The sequence below is a fragment of the Oryctolagus cuniculus genome, chromosome 10, assembly GCF_051225735.1.
Source record: "Oryctolagus cuniculus isolate XC-2025 breed Fujian yellow rabbit chromosome 10, ASM5122573v1, whole genome shotgun sequence".
Classification (NCBI taxonomy): Eukaryota; Metazoa; Chordata; class Mammalia; order Lagomorpha; family Leporidae; genus Oryctolagus; species Oryctolagus cuniculus.
Genome location: NC_142876.1, coordinates 123,087,134 through 123,104,638, shown reverse-complemented (window position 1 = coordinate 123,104,638; position 17,505 = coordinate 123,087,134). Strand labels below are relative to the sequence as shown.

Genomic DNA, 17,505 nt, shown 5'->3' with positions numbered 1-17,505 from the left:
AGCATGTTCTGATGATTGAAGTAAATAGTGGTACTTTGTGAACTTGCTTGTTACTGACATTTTCACACAGATAGGCAAGAAACCACAGCCTAGGTAACTGGCCCATATCTGCCAGTCCAGCTTTGACAGCGGTCATTCTGCTGGTATTGTTCTGTCCATTCCTCTGCTTTGTTTTCTGAAGCATTTTAAAGTCTAGACATCTTGTTGTTTTGTCCATAAATATTTCAGCATGCCTCTCTCACTTATAAGCATACTTTAAAATATGTGTGATCACCATACCATTATCATAGCTCTAACAAAACTAACAGCAAGTCTTGTAATAGTCTGTCCAAATTCAGATGTCTCCAACTGTCTGAAAGATGTTGTTCAAGAGTTGTTTTTCTGAAATCTAGCACTTTTTTTCACACTGTTTTTGTGGTGGGGAAAAGGCTTGGTTTTATGGTAGCCTTTTCAGAATTTGAGGTCATTGCTTCTACTCATCACATTTGTTATCCTGAGTTCTTTTTTTTTTTTAAGATTTATTTATTTACTTTAAAGAGTTATACAGAGAAGGGGGGGGAGAGAGAGAGAGAGAGAGAGATATCTTCCATCCACTGGGTTACTCCCCAAATGACCACAACAGCCAGAGCTGGGCCAATCCGAAGCCAGGAGCCACAGCCTGGGAGAAGGTGTTTACAAAAGTTATTTGAAAGGCTTATATCCAGGATATATAAAGAATACTTACAACTCATTAATAAAAAGACTGCCCTATTAAAACAGTGGACAGAATGCATGATCCAAAGTTCATGAAAGAAGATACATAAAAAGATGTTCAATGTCACTGATTGTCAGGGAAACAGAAATTAAAAACACAATGACCATCCCACTACACACATGCTAGAATGGCTAAAATGGGACAGACTGACAGCACCAAGTAGTGGTGACAGTGTGAGCAAGTAGACTCCAATGGGAAGGCGCCGGGAACGCAGTGTGCTTGGGGTCCCACCCTCTGCGTCCACATACTTTCCACAAGAGTTGAAAGCATCTGTCTACCCCAAGATTTGTACCTAACTGTTCTAGTAGCTTTCCTCGTAATAGCTCCAGGCTGGACAGGACTTTGTTGTGTGCTGTTGGCTGGATAAAGCGTAGCCCGTCCATATGATGGGGCTCACCTCAACAGTGAAACCAGTGAAATACCAGTGCATGCACCAACTTGGGGTCTGGCCGGGGGAGAGAAGGCAAGTACGAAGACCGCCTCCTAATATGGGGGTGTCCTCCATTTTGATGAAGTCCTAGGAGATGCAGGGAACAGATCACTGACTTGTGTTGGGGATCAGGGAAGGGTGGGGTAGGGACCAGACATAACTGTGAACAGGCACAAGGAACGCAGTCGTCACTATCTCGATGTGGTGATAACTGCAGTGGTTGGTGGTTGCACAGTTGTACTAACTGCTGAAGTTCACCAAGCTGTGCCATTAAAAAGGGTGGTCAAGAAACACTGGCTTCAGGAACATAGGCCCTCCAGCCATTCACAGTGTCATCGTGGGCCAGAGAAGGAAGTGGAGACTCTGAGCCCTTCAGAGCGAGATGGAGAGGACAGGGCCAGCCTGGTAGGCAGTTGGCAGTTGAGAGGTTTAGATAAATGACAGCCAACACAGAGAAGGCCCTGTGATGGCTCACGCTCGTTCAATGCCTGCAGGGACTGATGTGTGCCCCCAGGATCCACTTGCAGGATTTCTGAGGAGCTCCTGCCTCTTTGTGTCCATGTCTCGTCAGCTTTCCCCTTGGAGGGTGTTGGAAAAGTAACAGTTAGCTTTCCCCTTGGAGGGTGTTGGAAAAGTAACAGTTTGGGGCAATGGTTGTTGATGAGAAAATAAGTCCTGATTGGCATGGACAGAGTGAGCCAGAGTGGCTACAGGAGGAGCTGAACAGCTGGGCTGGCCTTGGGGCTGGCGCTGGGTCCCTGCGGTTCGGAGGAAGTGGACCCTGTGTGCAAGTGGCCTTGGCCACGGCCTGCCACTTGTTTACACCTGCAGGAGGCTCACTGTGTGATCACATTTGCAATCCGGGCTATTTTTTTTAATGAATGTTTTACAGAACTGTATTTTTAGCCATGTTGGTTCATATTATGTAACTGAGCTGTCTTGTGGGATGTTCTAAATAGAATTTGCAAGAGCAGGAGATGACAAAAACCGGTACAAGTTCTGTGTCTCCCAGGATAATCCAATTGTAGGACGATGCTCATGACAGGGAAGTTGCTTCCTCCTTCCCTTGAGGAGACTCGAGGCAGGCAGGGGCCTTGCAGTGTTGTTCTGTGTACTTCTAATAGAAGCTGAGTTGAGGCTTCTGCATCGCCACTCCGAAGGGTGAAGAGTGGTGCACAAATGGGTTTTAGTTCTTGAGCCAGCACCTGTGAGTGCCTCCTGGGCACCAGGCACTTCCCTAGGGGAATTTCCTTGGGGAGGAGAGAGAAAACTGACACTTAGAAAAGAGTGTTTGTCAGGCCAGCATTTGGCGCGGTGGCCAAGGTGCTACTTGGGATCCCCGCATCCCGTATCGGGGTGCCTGGTTCTAAGTCCTGCTCTGCAGGTGCCCCCATGCTAGTGGTGTGGACTCGCAGAGGGTTCCAGTGGTTGGATTCCTCCCACCCTGGGGGAGACCCAGATTGAGTTCCAGCATCCTCACTTGAGCTTCCTGGGTTACAGGCATTTGGAAGATCTTTGTCTCTGACTTGCTAAGAAAAAATTAATATAAAAGCTTGTTTTTAAAAAGAGAAGGAAGATACTTGGGCTACAAGTATACACACAGACACACACACATTCTAAGTACACAGTGTTCTGTAGGGATGACCAGAATCTGAGGGGACCATGGAGAAGGAGGGAGCGCCTGGCAGCCCCTCGTGAGCAGGAGGAGGGGAGACCTAAGCCCTAGGAGGTGTGGCGAGGAGAGATGGATTCCCCCAGGCAGAAGGAGGCATGGAAGTCAGAGCACAAGAGTGGCGCTGGACTGTGCCTGGGGCAGAGGACTTGAAATGACAGTCGGAACTGGGGAGATACGAGGAAGCCTGCCCTGGTCTGCTGTCCACCCTCAGTGGAGTCTGGTCCATGAGCCCCCTGCCTTGTCCCTTCAGGAACGCTGGAGCCGCACTGGTCGGGCCTCCTGTGGACGGCCATGCTCCTGTCCCTGGCCATCGTCATCGCCCTCCCCAAGCCCCACGGCATCCGCGCCTTAATCGCCTCCACAATCCTACGGCTGATATTCTCGGTCGGGCTGCAGCCCACGTTGTTTCTGCTGGGAGCCTTCAACGTGAGTATGCCATCTCCATGGACACGTTTCTGTCGGCTTCTGTTCCGTCACCTTGCACTCTGCTCCTGGAAGCTTTGCCCAGGGCTTTCGTTGAGAACACCATGTGGGTAAGGCTGTTAGAACGGCAGGAGCGGGAGACTGCTGCAGGTGCAGACCTCCCTCGTGACCCCCTCCGGGGGCAGGGAGCCTGCTCAGGCCTCCTTGGAGCATCCGCAGTCTCGGAGTGAAGGCACAGCCCTCCTAGCAGGTGCATGGGAAGGAGGACAGAGTGAAGGCTTGCTGCCTTTCTTCCGGCTCAAAGGATTGTTGGAACGAGAGACTGTAGCCATCAGTGAGGTGATCAGAGGGTAGCAGCACCCACCTCTGGCAGGGGTCGCATCTGTTCAGACACAGAGATGGAGCAGGGGGCATGGGAAGGAGAGGTTCAGAGAGGGTTCAGCGTGACAGCCCCGGGAAGTGCTGGTGTGTTGCTACAGTCACAGGCTGCACCCGCAGGATCTTGCTTAGAAGGGGGCTGCCTGAAGTGGGACCCTGCCTGGGAAGGAAGGAGGAACTGGGACAGGCGAGGCCCTGTGGGCGTCAAGAGTGCTCTCTGAGGCTTCCGCTCTGGGCAGGTGAGGAAGCTGCACGCAGAGGGAAGTGATTTTTCAAAAGAGGCTTGGTTTGCTGATCCTGTGCAGCAGAAAGCAGCCTCAAATGGCAATGGTCGCAAGGCCTTCAGGGAACCAGAAGCCAAACCAGGGGGTGGGCACGGGGCGGGGCAGGGCCAGGAGCAGAGGAGCCTGCTGATTGCTGTCTGTGGCCCCATCGGCCAGAGCAGCGGAGCCCAGGACATGAACAGGAGACCTGCAGAGCTGAGTTCTGCCTCTGTGCTGCGCTCCAGGCCCATGCACAGCTCCGGGGCGCTGGGTTCTGCACCCTCCGGGTCTGTGTGTCCACAGAGCGTTCCAAGTTAAGACAGGGTGCCGTGGTTCAGTCAGTGTGGGAGTTCTGGCTTAGACAGAATGGATTTCCCAGACTGAATGCATGGACGTGACTCCTCAAGCTTCCCGAGAGAACCAGTGTGTTGGTGCTTCTCCATCAGGACAGGGGTGGCGTGGAAGAAAGGCTAAGAAACTATTTCCAGGAGTGGGAGGGGCCTGACGTGTTTGAGCCAAGCAGTGATTTATCCAAAGAAGCATTCTGGAGGTTTGCTCAGCCCGGCACACAGTGTGGATTCAGGTGGGAGGGACTGGAGGCGAGGAGTGCCCTGAGGCTGCAGTGGAGGAGTCGGGCCACGCCACACACTGTGCGGTGGGTGTAGGGTCGGAGCCTGAGCTCAGCAGGCTGCCGCATCGAGTGTCGCTGTCTTGACGGGGTGACGTAGGAGAACCCATGCAGCCAGGGACGGCAGTGCCACTAAAATGGAATCACGCCCAGACCCAGTCCTCAGGGGAAAATACACTGAATCTGTCGACTTAGGGGCTTGAGGTGATGAGACACACTGGCGCTTGGCAGTGCACGGCCGGATGCCCGTGTTGGGGAGGGGACGTGGTGTGGCTGCAGCAGGAGGGACGGGACACTGGGAGTGACTTGGGACCTGAGCTGGTCTCCCGGAGACCGCCTGGATCTGGTGTGCCTGACCTTGAATCCTTCCACATTCGCCCTTTCCAGCTGATCTGGAAATACTGAGAGTGCACTCTCAATATTGAACTAGTTACAGTGCTGGGATAATTACCTAGAGAGAATAAAGAGGGGAGAAATGCCCCAGGAGCCAGGAGAGCAGCCAGGGACAGGCAGACAGGGTGTCAGTGGTTTCGGAGCTGGGGAAGGAGGCACCCAGTGCCATGAGAGCTGTGAGGAGGACGGGGAGCTGGGCCCTGTCGTGCTGCCAGGAGCCAGGCAGACGCTCCAGGCAGGCGGGAGACATGCCACGGCCCTACCAGCTGTTTCTCTAGGCAGGAGAGGCTGGAAAGGCACGTCTGAGAGCAGCCGAATGTAGCCAGTAGGAAGTGGGGGAGCAGGCTGAGGCCTTAACCAGGGACGACTGCTGATGGAGCAGGGGAGGAGGTACAGGGGATGGGGGTCCAAGGGAAATGGGGTGCTCTCTTGCTAAGAGCAGGAGCCTGGGCGTGTGTGAGGCCCTGGAATGTCAGCCAGAGTGTGGTCCCCTACCTCTGCCCTCCCCGTGCACACGCAGTCAGCGATGCTTTGCTGTGCGCTTGTGGAGGGCAGGCCGAAGCTGGAGGAGGCTGGCAGATTGAGCGCTGAGCTGTTGGAGAAAGCCAGAAGGCCTTTGTGGTGTGGCCTCCTCGTCTGTGTGAGTGCAGGGAGCTCGGATACTGTGATGGCCCAGGTCCTGCAGCACAACTGTCCTGGCACCGGTGGCCGAGGGAGCTAGGGCAGCCACGTGTGATTTTAGCAGGTGTGTCCCTAGAGCCGTCTCCCTCCTTGTCCTCGTCTGAGTTTGCTGTCGTCCTGTCACTAGAGCTGGACTTGAGGCCTGGGTCTGCCACCCAGCCAGGGCAGTGCTATGCAGTGGATCCTTTGGGCTGCTCTGGTCACTGGGTCATGGTCACTGAGGTGTAGCTGAACCCAGGGACTCAGAGCGTGGCATCAGGACCTGGTTGCCTTCCTGGTCTCTCAGATGTAGCCTGTGTAGTGGAGGTGTCCGCAGGCCTGGGGCCATGTGGGGGCTGCCAGCCTCTCCAGAGCTTACCTCCTCTTGGGTTCAAGGGCAGGAGGGAGTGAAGAACAATGGCAGGATTCCCAGGGAGGAACCCAGTGGATCTCATTGGCTGCATTTGGTCACATGCCTACTGCTGCACCTGTCATTATGCTTAAAACAATGCAGCGTTGTGATTGGCCGGGCGGAGTCCCACCCAGCCTCCAGGACTGATCTCAGAAATGGTGGCTCCCTGAAGATAATATGGGAGAACAGAGCTCCTCCCGAAGTCCCTTGGCTTTTTTCCACCAAAGTTCCAGTTTTCCCTGTCAGCTTAGGAGCAAGACAGTTGTTGGCTGCGGCTCGTTAAACTGAAATCATTAACGATGCATAGAGGTTTGTGACCTTGCTGATCTCAGGGCTCCTGGATTGAGGTGACGTCTGTGTTTGACTAACTCATGTAAGAAGCTTGCAAATGATTCATGCCTCATATTGAAAATCCTAATCTTGCTACGTGTTAACTTTGTTTTGGCTGTCGACAAACACTGCTGATTGCTCTTGCCGTGAGGTTACATGACTGCCCTGCCTTCAGTTCCATGCCTGAAAAGCAGAGTAGTGAAATGACTTAGACCCACATGGTGGTTCTTAGTGGGCCTGCCAGGGCCTCCATGCAAAAGACAGCCTGTGTGTGTTTGACAGAAGCGCCCTTTGCACACTCAGTCTGCGCCCTTTGACCTCTCCTGTCATTGTTGTCAGGTCTGCAACAAAATCATCTTTCTCATGAGCTTTGTGGGCAACTGTGGCACGTTCACAAGAGGCTACCGCGCCATGGTGCTGGACGTGGAGTTCCTGTACCACCTGTTGTACCTGCTCATCTGTGCCATGGGGCTCTTCGTGCACGAATTCTTCTACAGCCTGCTGGTGAGTACCTGAGCCGGCATGTGTGCAGGTGCACAGCTGGCGTGTGCTGTGTGTGCCGTACCCCCAGGCCTTCTCTTCAGCGGGGATGGCATGCCTGGCCCTGCAAGATGGAGGCCCCACTCCCTCAGCCGTCAGAGGCTTGGAGAGGGAAGTGCAGGCAACAGGCCTGCCGCCGGCCTCCCGCAGGCCACACCGCATGCTGCCCGTCACCTCCCTCGCTGCAGGAGGACCCGCCCTTGGCCTGGCTCGCATACCCCTTCCCTTCATTTCATAGAGTCAGCCTCGCGTCCCCAGGGCAGTGCGTGGGGACCATCGTGTAACTGTCCTCACAGGGTTGCGTTCTCCGTGCACACTTGCAGTGACTGACTGAGCCCCGGGACAGTGGTGCAGTGGGGTTTCTGGTCCAGGAGACCTTTCCCGTGGAAGGTGTTGTGTTCCTCCGGAGCCAAGCGGTTTGCATGCTGAGGGTCCGTAGGGTGGGCTTTCTGCCTCCCCCTCCTAAGCAGGGGTGCTAGTTCCAGGTGCAGTGGCAGGTGTCCGGAGCGTGCAGGAGCCTCGGCCTGCAGAGCTGTAGATCAGAAACATTGGCTCGTACCCACAGAAAATGCAGGGAGCAGAGCCGACCTGTGTGCTAGCAGAAGCGTGAAAGACTGTGAACAGCAAAGCGTCCTGGAGGGTCAGGGACAATCAGGACTGGGAGTGTGGAAGAGGGATGAACACAAAAGGCAGGGCGGCGAAGGCTCTTGGGGAGGTGCTGTCCATGTGGATTCTGGACAGTTTACTTAACTGCCTCATGCCTCAGTTTCCCCATCTACAAAATGAGACAGGCGTATCCCCCCATGGGGCTGCTGTAGGAGCTACAAAGAGCTGTTAGGTCAGGGCCTCAGAACTGTGTCCACTGTCCTCGTCTTCCTGTATTCCCTCCCCTGCCCGAGACAGTGTGAGGAGGTAGCCAGCATTCGCTCGTCCTTTTAGTGGTGAGTGTCACTGGGCTTCGGGGACTCATTGTAGAACAGGTCTGGCTGTCCTTTGAGGTCAGGATTTACTTGGACTTGCCATTGTGTGGCCTGTTCTGGTCCCTGTGATCCCGTGTCCATGTCTGAGAGTTGTGGCACATGGTCATGTCCACAGTGCCGTGTCCTCCCTCAGCAGGGCTCAGGGGTTCTCTGTGCCCACTGCAGGGTGTCCATTCCGAAAGATCAGACAGCGCTGCCTCCCTGGTGGAGAGCTGGACTCGTGCTCAGTCTGCTCTCAGTCACTGCGGCGCCAGCCGAGGCAGGCGCCAGGGGCAGGGGAGCATGGTGATGAGCCTGCTCCCTGCCCTCCCCACCAGCACGGTCTGCAACACAGCGGTCACCCTTTCTCTTGGCTCCGTCTCCACCCCTCACGGCCCCCTTGGAGCTAAATGCCACCTTCCTGTCCACTGAGGAAGCTGGGACTCAGGTCATCCAGTCAGCGGTGGCCAAGCAGAAGGGCAACTCCCGTCCGAGGACATCTAAGCCTGGTGAAACCACGACTCCCCGTGCAGCTCAGGTCCCTGCCCCCAGACCCCTCCCCGTGCCCAGAGAGGGAAGAGAACGCGTGGCCCAGGCACTCCCTGAGTGCGCTTCGCTTTTGGAGAACAGACAGGATCAGAACAGAGAACTGGTCCAGGTGGTGCCTAGATGCCCCTCGTGTGTGCTCCTGGGGTGTCTCCACCTTCGTGCCTGTCTGTGCAGTGCTGAATGTGGCTGGTGACAGCTGCAAAGTGGCCACAACGGCTGGGCCTGGGGCTGGGGCTGGGTCAGGCCAAAGCCAGGACCCTGGAACTCCATCCGAATTGCCCCTGTGGGTGGCAGGGGCCCTAGCTCTGTGGCCGTCTTCCACTGCTTTCCCCAGGCACACTAGCAGGGAGCTGGATTGGAAGTGCAGCCACCGAGCCTTGAGCGCGTGCTCATGAGGGAGGCCGTGCCACGTCTCAGCCGTGACTTGCTGTGCCGTAATGCTGGGACTGTTCGTGGTGTCACTGTCAGGAATCACCGACCAGTGAAGTCTCTGGTTTGTAGTCATGGAGCACACGCACTTGGCCTTCGTAATCTGTGGTGGCTCTGAGTCCTGCTGCCTGTTGAGCTGCTGGAAAATTTTTAACCAACGATAACAGCCGTGCTTAGGCCTTTGTACTCTTTCCCCGACGCGTGGCTGCTCTTCACCCCCTCTGACGACCCCCCTCTACCCAGAGCCCTCCCAGTCCTGCTCAGCTTGGTGTCAGGGTGGTGGGAAGTTAACTGAGGGGAGAATGACCTCAGATAGTAAAACGCGGACTTGGACCCACAGACAGCTGGCCCCGTCCACTCATTGTGGGGGTAAGGAAACCGGGCCCCGCAGTGGGCTTCTGGCTTCATCCCATCTCAGCAGATTCAGGGGTCAGGACCCAGCCTGTGGGAGAGGACTAGATGTCTTCCAGAAGCCAGATTGCAGGCTAGCTTCCGAGGGGCAGATGGGTTCACTGCCCTGGCTTCATCGTTGCACAAGTCCTGCGTACTGATCCATAAAAATAGGGGTGGCCATTTAGCCTAGTGGTTAAGGCACCCGAGTCCCACATCCAAATGCCTGGGTTTGATTCCGGGCTCTGGCTCCTGAGTGCAGCTTCCCACCACTGCAGACGCTGGGAGGCAGCAGTGGTGACTGAGGTAGCTGGGGTCCTGACCACCACGTGGGAGACCTGCATTGTGGGAGACCTGCATTGAGTTTCCAGTTGCTGGATCTTGGCTTTGGCCCTGGACCAGCCCTGGGTACTGAGGATGGGAGCACACATGTTCTTTCTCTTTCTCTTCCCCCTCTCCTCCCCCCACCCCGCCCCGATAAATAAATAAATAATAATTACAATCTAAGAAAGTAAAAACCAGCCTTCAGGCCTGAGAGTGACCCCAGACAGCTCTCCCCCATTGCTCCTTACCATCCCCCGCCCCGGCAGAGATCTCACCCTGGGCCTGGAGCCCACCCCCTCCCTCCGCCCTGCTTCTTCCCCCAGGGAGCCTCCATGTACCATGAAGCTAAGTGCTTGCAAAGAGTAGGTCCAGCAGAGGGCAAGCCCAGACTGTGGGCCTGATGGGGACTGCGGGGATCTCCCTTACTAGGGGAGGGGGCTAGGAGTTTGGGCTCCCTGGTGTGTCCACCACACAGGCCCCTGCTGTGTGCTAGTCATGTGCCCCTCCTGCCCAGTGTCTTCATCAGAAGTCGGTGGTGATGCCCACGGCACTAACACACAAGTGCCCCTCTGTATTCAGCCGTCTGTGCGTTTCTTCTTGATGAGTCTACAGGTGAGGAAATGGGCTGCGAGGGAGCGGGCAGCCCCGGCCCTGTCTCCGGAGCCTCTACAGCTGAGCTGTGACGCTCTGCCGAGTCTCTCTGGCTGGCTGGGATGTCTGCCTTCCCCAGGAGAACTTGGGCTGCGGGAGCAGGCGCATGGCCCTTCACCGGCACTGGGTCGGCCTGTCCTCGGTGTGTGTGGGCAGAGACCCTGGCACTGCCTCTTCCTTTGGTCTCTGGAACTCGTCTGCCTGGTGGGGTCTCTCCCATCTCCAGGACCTGCAGGCTGCTGTGAGTGTTACCTGAAGTCGCGCCTGTGTCCTGCTCCCCCTCCCCTGTTTATATTTCTGATTTTTGCCAGACCTGTTTTCGCTGCTGGACAGGAAGCCGGGTGCCTCCTGGGTGACTCCCAGGAGGGCGGGCAGCCTGTCAACCGGCGGCTTGTTGTGTGGTACTGACGCGTATCAAATGAGAGGCATCTTAAAAACCACCTTGTCACCTTGTCGTCCTTCTGTTTCTAAAGCTCTTTGATTTAGTATACAGAGAAGAGACTTTGCTCAACGTCATCAAGAGTGTCACCCGCAATGGCCGCTCCATCATTCTGACGGCAGTGCTGGCTCTGATCCTGGTCTACCTGTTCTCCATTGTGGGCTACCTCTTCTTCAAGGATGACTTCATCCTGGAGGTAGACAGGTTACCCAACGAGACAGCTCTCCCAGGTGGGTATGCAATCTTGATTCTCCTGCTTTTCAAAGAGTATTTCCTGATTATGACGGAATTGAAGAAAATGGTGATGTTAGCAGTGTAGCCATTCCCCTGTTGTATTTCTTGTCACACATAGCACGCAGCGGCTGGGACCTGGTTCCCACTCGGTTCAGAGGGCAGTGCAGTGTATCAGAGGCTGAGGGCGAGTGGCCAGGTGTCCCATCCAGCTGGTCACTCATGGCTTTTTAAACTAGTGCCACTCAACTTTGTCACAGAGCAGGGGGACCATAAGTAGATACTGAAAGTGAGAGGAGTGTACATTGGTAAATCCACTCGCAGAAATGTAACCTTAAACACAGACTGCTGACTCTGCACGTGGAAACAGACATGTTTGGGAGGATGCGCATGGTGGGACGAAATTGTGAACAGTCTCCGTGTCAGGGGCTGTTCCACAGAGTGCGGTAATCCCACGGCATGGAGTGCCCAGTCTGGTGTGCATCTCCACAGACACGCATGCCGACCTACCCAGAAGGTGGAGTAGAATCACTGCAGTAGGGTCTTTAATCTGGATGGAGCCAGCGCTGCGATGCTGTGGGCAGAGCCAGCACTGGCAACGCTGGCGTCCCGTATCGGAGTGCTGGTTTGAGTTCTAGCTGCTCTGCTTCCAGTCCAGCCCCTGCTGATACGTTTGGGAAAGCAATGGATGATGGCTCCTGCACATGGGCCCCTGCCACCCATGCGGGAGATCTGGATGGAGTTCCTGGATCCTGGCCTTGACCTGGCCCAGACCTGGGTATTGCGGCTGTTTGGGGAGTGAACCAGCAATGACAGATCCCTTTTTCTCTGTCCTGTATGTTTATGTGCCTGCCTGCCCCTCTCCCCCCCCCCCCTTTCTCTTTCTTTCTCTCTCTCTCTCTCTCTCTCTATATATATATATATATATATGGCTTTTTCAAATTCTCTGTCACTCTTTGAAATTAACACATCTTTAAAAATATGAATGAATATATCCCAAATTGCTGGCAGTGCTGTCTCTGGGGCTTGATTACAGGTACAGGTTTTACCGTGAGCTTCTGCCATGTGTACACAGAGCACGAGCAGAAGATGCTGGAGCCCCGAGGGGTGGTTAGGACCGCTGGCACTCCCCAGGGAAGTGCTCCCGGCTCTGCATCTGACATCTGAGTCTGGAGAAAGCACGGGGCATGGCGGGCTGAGCCAGGCAGGCTCTGTGTCCCCCTCCCAGAGGCGGTCACGGCCTGTAAACTCGAACCGCCAGGTTGATGCCAGGTTAGACTTGGGATCCGAACTGGGCTGGGCCAGGACGCTGTACAGGGCCCAGCGATGCCACTGCTCCTCACGCACCTAGTGTCGGTCCTGCTGGGGTCTGTGCCGTCAGCCGCGGTTGTCTTGCAAGCTGGAGAGGTGCCATGAAGTGCAGTATTTCTGGCAGGCTTAAGTGACACGTCACTGTGGGGAAGTGTACGTCACCCCTCTGCTGTGGGCTTCCGTGTTTGTGTGAAGAGTTGTCTCATCAGCCGTGAACTAGGTGCTTCACACATGCTAGCCATGCGCGCCAGGCTGCCATCACCTGCCATTTGCTTCTCCCTCCCAGAGTCCGGCGAGAGCCTGGCGAGCGACTTCCTGTACTCTGACGTGTGTCGGGTGGAGACAGGGGGCAACTGCTCCTCCCTGGAGCCCGGGGAAGGTAGGACCTCCCGCGTGGCCCCCTCTTAGATGAGCAGGCGGTGCTAGAAGCAGATAAGAGCAGCATCCAGCCGGGAGCAAGAAGGGGGGCGGGGGGGGGGGGGAGGTAGCTAGCAGCTGCTCAGTGGGTCGTTCCTGTGTTCGGTGAGGCCCGCTCTTGCCTGCGGCTGTGGCGTCCTGTCCACACAGTGATGAGGGAGGCAGCTGGGCAAACAGGGACTCCCGGGAGGAAGCTGCCGGCTGCGACTGGCAGTGTGTGCGGGGGAAGGGTCACCCTGGTGTCACCTAAGCTGAAGCGGAGGAGCCATGGCCAAGGAGGAAGGTGGAGTTGCAGGTGCAGGCAGCAGCGTATCCGAAGGCTTCGTCCGTAGCTGGGATGAGAACTGAGGACCCCGAGGAGACAGGCGGCGTCTTGGAGCGCACAAGGGAGGGCAGCACTTCCCAGGCTCGGGAGGCAGTGGTGCGAACAGAATGGCCTCAGGCGGCCTTGCTTTCAAGGGAGACGTTTGACCCTGGGCCTGGCAGGCAGCTGGTGATGGCGCGCGGGGAGGTGGGGGGTGCTTCCGGCCCGGCCCGCAGTCCTGCGGCACGTGGGGGTGTCCTTGCCGCCTCTGAGCCGTGACTGCCGTGTTGCAGAGCTCATCCCCGTCGGGGAGACGGAGCAGGACGAGGAGCACACGTGCGAGACGCTGCTGATGTGCATCGTCACTGTGCTGAGCCACGGGCTGCGGAGTGGGGGCGGCGTGGGCGACGTGCTCAGGAAGCCGTCCAAAGAGGTATCCTCGGCCCCAGGGGAGGGCGGGGTGGGGCCAGCAGGGGCTGACAGACACAGGGGCTGGTGGAACCTGCAGGTCGGGGCTTCTCCTGTCCCTGCACCAGGTGCAGTCCACACAGGGCGGCGGGGTGGGGCGGGGTGGGGGGTGGCTGCAGACTTCGTGGCCCTTCGGGGCGACCCCATTTCTACGGTCCTCCCAGGTGAGTCCTGTGCACCTGGGGAGTTCAAATGCAGGCCGAGGTGTGAAAAGAGGCACTGAGACCGTTTTCAATGTGTCGCCTGCTCTAAAACCCGTCTGTGTTGACAGTGGTGCCCTGGGGTGGGCAGGCGTGAGGGTGCCCCCCCCAGCGCATACCCCCCCTCGCCCTCCCAGGAGCCCCTCTTTGCCGCGAGAGTGATCTACGACCTCCTGTTCTTCTTCATGGTCATCATCATCGTCCTCAACCTGATTTTCGGGGTCATCATTGACACCTTTGCCGACCTGAGGAGCGAGAAGCAGAAGAAAGAGGAGATCTTGAAGACCACCTGCTTCATCTGCGGTCAGTGTGTGCGTGCTGCTGCTCCCACCCCTCCCGTCCCTGCCTGGCACGCAGTAGGCCATCGCCTCTGCTCTGGCAGGGCTGACGGCTCTGGGCAGCTTGCTCTCAGGAGCGACGTGACCACACAAGTTCAGAACCAGTGCCTCGCAGGCCGGCCGGCCCGCCGGTGGGCAGCCTGAGCGTGCCTTGCCCCGTTCTCAGAGAACTACAGGGGCGAGCTCTCCTCCAGCCCTGGCCTGCGCATCAGGCCTGCATGGACAAGATGAGGCCCCGAAGCTGGTTGTAGAGTTGAGAGCTGGTGCTCAGGCAGCAGCCCCGGGTCCTGACGGCTTCCGCCCTGCGTGGCCACGTGGCCGCAGGTCTGTCACTTGCCTTCTCTGACCGTTTTCCTCACCTGTAGCACAGGTGCAGTAAGAGACACTTCGCATTCTCGTGAGAATTAGGGCCAGAGAACTTACTAACAGTCGTAGCATAGAGCTACAGGAACAACCGTGGTCACCTGGAATGCCAGCGTGCAAGTAGACGCAGGCCAGCTGGGTGGCGAGCTAGGCACCAGGTGGTCATTTCAGGATTACTCAGGAAGTAGTCAGTACATGGAGGAGTTCCTTCTTGGTGTGTGCATTTTCAGATGAGCATTTTCCACTTCCAGACTTAAATCCTGTCCTCTTTGGCCCCTGTGAAAGCTTTCCAAGCATTCTGCTGGGGATTTCAGGTTGCAGGGCAGGCGGGGGCAGCGTGAGGCGTCTGTGCCCGCGCCCTCGGCTCCCCGGACTCCGGCCCTGGCGTCTTGGCTTTGTCGTGCCCGTGCTCTGTGTGTCTGAGCAGTCTGAGTGTGAGCGGCTCACATGACGCCGTTTACATCTTCTCACGTGTGCACAGTGCAGCTGTCGCCGCCGGGAAACTGACACGGGCTCGGGACTAGCGTCTGAGCCGCAGGCCTCACTCCCACGTCTCCCTCACCCAGCCGTCCTCTCACAGCCCCCATGGGCACGGGGGCGAGCTCAGGGGCTGCGCTGTGCCCTGATGTTGGGCGCATTGGAGTTTGCTCGTGGTGGCAGAGGGCAGAGTGTTTCCTGTAGGAATGCGCTGGGCCTGTTGTGCGTTCTGTGGAGAGGCCCGGGACGCCAGCCCACCTCACACCTGGTGATGCCACCTTGGGGAGGGTCTGACGCCAGGCCTGCACTGGGACGTGACTTGGGGTGGGGAGAGGGATCTGTGGGCGCCCCAAACGCTTGCTGTTGCCAGTGCTGAACTTGCTCGCTGCAGTCGGCATCCATCTGTGACTCGGCTGTCGACTAACGATGCTTATGGCGCATTGTTCCTCCTGCATTTGTTAGCTGGCTTTTTATTTTAAGGAAAAACGTCGTTGTTTGCATTTGTAACAGCATGGACTCACGGGATTCTGCTTTATTTCGTTGGTTCTGATCCAGTGCTGACGTAATTTGTTGTCTCAGACCACACTCAGTATGGCCGTGAGAGCCCCTCCATCTCACGTCCTGCCACCGTCATTTTCTGTGACTTGCTTGCTTTTTGGGCCAAGACAGTCCCAGCCCAGACTCTCCTCTCACCTTTGGTGACCCAGCCCGCCTGGGACCTCGGTGCCAGGTATGCCGGCACCGCCAGGGCTTGCGAGGGCCCCAGCCGGGGGCAGAGGCCTGTGTGTGCATGTGTGTGTGTGTTCACACACACCTGTGTTAACGTTGTATCTGTGTGTGCGTGTGGACAAGGTGAGTTCATGTCGATGGCTCCAGCGCCAGTCCCTGACGTGCTGCCGTGCGCCTCTCAGGAGGGGAGGAGTCTGTGTGTGTTATCCACGCTATGTCTGTGTGCTTGCTCGGTCCTAGAGAGGGTGGGAACTCACTTCAGGGTCGCTCAGCAGGCCTCTGCAAGAGATAAACCCGCCAGGTAGAGTCCCAGGCGTTCCCCGCGTCTGTCTGGGCGGGCAGCAGGAGTGGGGAGCCGGCCTTCTCTGGTTGCCTGCCAGGTGGCAGGCTTCTCACTGGCTGACAACTGAGGCAGACAGGGGTGACGCAGCACCTGGTGAGTGGCAGAGGTGGGAGTCGGCCTCCAGCCAAACGGACTTGCCTGTTGTCATGGCGCCGTGCGGACAGGGATGCGTTTGTGAGGCCAGCAGAGCCCACGTGGTTGTAAAGCGGGAGGGAGACCGTGGCCGCCTCCTGGGGGCGGTGCCGAGGGCATGGTTTCTGTGCCCGGGCTGCTCACGTGGGGCCTCGGGTTTTGTGTGTCTTTAGGCCTGGAAAGAGACAAGTTTGACAATAAGACGGTCACTTTCGAGGAGCACATCAAAGAGGAGCACAACATGTGGCACTACCTGTGCTTCATCGTCCTGGTGAAGGTGAAGGACTCCACCGAGTACACGGGGCCCGAGAGCTACGTGGCCGAGATGATCAAGGTGAGTGGGAGCAACCACCCGGCGCAGGTGTGGGCACTGCCATTTCTGCTCGGCTCAGAGCGTGGTCCCGGCGCCGAGGGCAGCTTCAAGGTGGAAACAGGCCCTTCCCAGGGGGTGGTACTGCCCCCTGACCTCCGGGTGCTCCGCCCTGGAGCATGAGCAGGGCCTGGAGGAAGCCACCTGCCCTCCTCAGGCCAGGCTGCATTTCTCCTCCTGACGCCCCCGCGCTGTTCTGCAAGGAGCACTCCAGTGTCTACCAACGCAGGTGCGAGTTGGCCTCCCCCAGCATTGGTCAGCGTGGCCTCCACCATGCGTCCCACAGGCACTTTGTGACTCCTAGGAAGAGACCCTGTGCTGGAGGAGCCAAGTCCCACTTCATCTTCCTGTTGGGGGGCGGGGTGCCTGCGGGCTGCCAGCCCCTCGCCTGGGGTTCTGGGAAGGCAGCCAGCGTGTGCTGGCACGTCCCAGACCGGGTGCCTCTGAGTTCCTTGCACGTGATGCAGTGGGAGGCATGAGCACCAGCGCACCCTGGGCAAGGTGGGCGTGAGCTTCCAAGAAGGCCGCGGTGATTCACTGCCTCCGCTTCCTCCTGCTGCCCTGGACGGGAGTGCTCGTCAGGCTTCCCCGAGCCAGCCCTTCCGCAGGTCCATGCCCAGGAGAGTCTCTCCAGGCTTGTCCTGCCGTGCTCCCTGAGGCCAGGTGTGTTCCTGTAAGTGTCGCCATTCACGTGCCAGGTGCAGGAGTGCGTCTCATGCCCTGCCTGCAGTCCCGTTGTCAGCCGGGCCCCCGTCTGGTTGTGTGCGACTCAGCTGTTAGCAGCTGTGTGGGTCATCCGGGAGCCTTGTGAAAATTCACATCCTGGCTCAGAGTCTGCAGCAGCCGTGGGTGCCTGCATCCCCTTTGAGAAGTAAGGCTGCAGCCAGAGGGATTAGCAGCCAGGCCCGTTAGGTGCGAGCGTAGAAGTCGTCCTGACTCTGTCTGTGTGTTCAGTCCTCTTCTGCTTCTGAAATTCTTTGCCGTCCAGTCCTGTAGCCGCCATTAGGACCAGGTAGGGACCAGAGAAAGAAGAGAGCGTGCACCTGACTGACTCGCAAGGGGGCGGAAGGGGGAGGTGACGACACGGAGCCTGAGAGCAGCGGAGGGGAGACAGAGATGCCGTCTGCAATGAGATGGCCGCTGGGAGCAGCTTGGCAGGGCTGAGCCAGGGAGCGGGGCTGACGCCAGGACTCAG

The 17,505-nt window shown here is 57.4% G+C and overlaps 1 protein-coding gene across 12 annotated transcripts in view; it reads left to right on the top strand.

Moving 5' to 3' along the window:
* The window catches only part of ITPR1 (inositol 1,4,5-trisphosphate receptor type 1), a 297,727-nt gene that overhangs the window by 262,855 nt on the left and 17,367 nt on the right, over window positions 1–17,505 (top strand). For all 12 annotated transcript variants that reach the window (XM_070050022.2, XM_070050021.2, XM_070050014.2 and 9 more), the window contains 7 exons: window positions 3,110–3,285; window positions 6,686–6,850; window positions 10,662–10,857; window positions 12,456–12,548; window positions 13,184–13,323; window positions 13,696–13,861; window positions 16,114–16,274. In XM_070050022.2, the coding sequence (XP_069906123.1) occupies window positions 3,110–3,285; window positions 6,686–6,850; window positions 10,662–10,857; window positions 12,456–12,548; window positions 13,184–13,323; window positions 13,696–13,861; window positions 16,114–16,274 (1,097 nt within the window). The remainder of the gene's footprint in view (window positions 1–3,109; window positions 3,286–6,685; window positions 6,851–10,661; window positions 10,858–12,455; window positions 12,549–13,183; window positions 13,324–13,695; window positions 13,862–16,113; window positions 16,275–17,505) is intronic.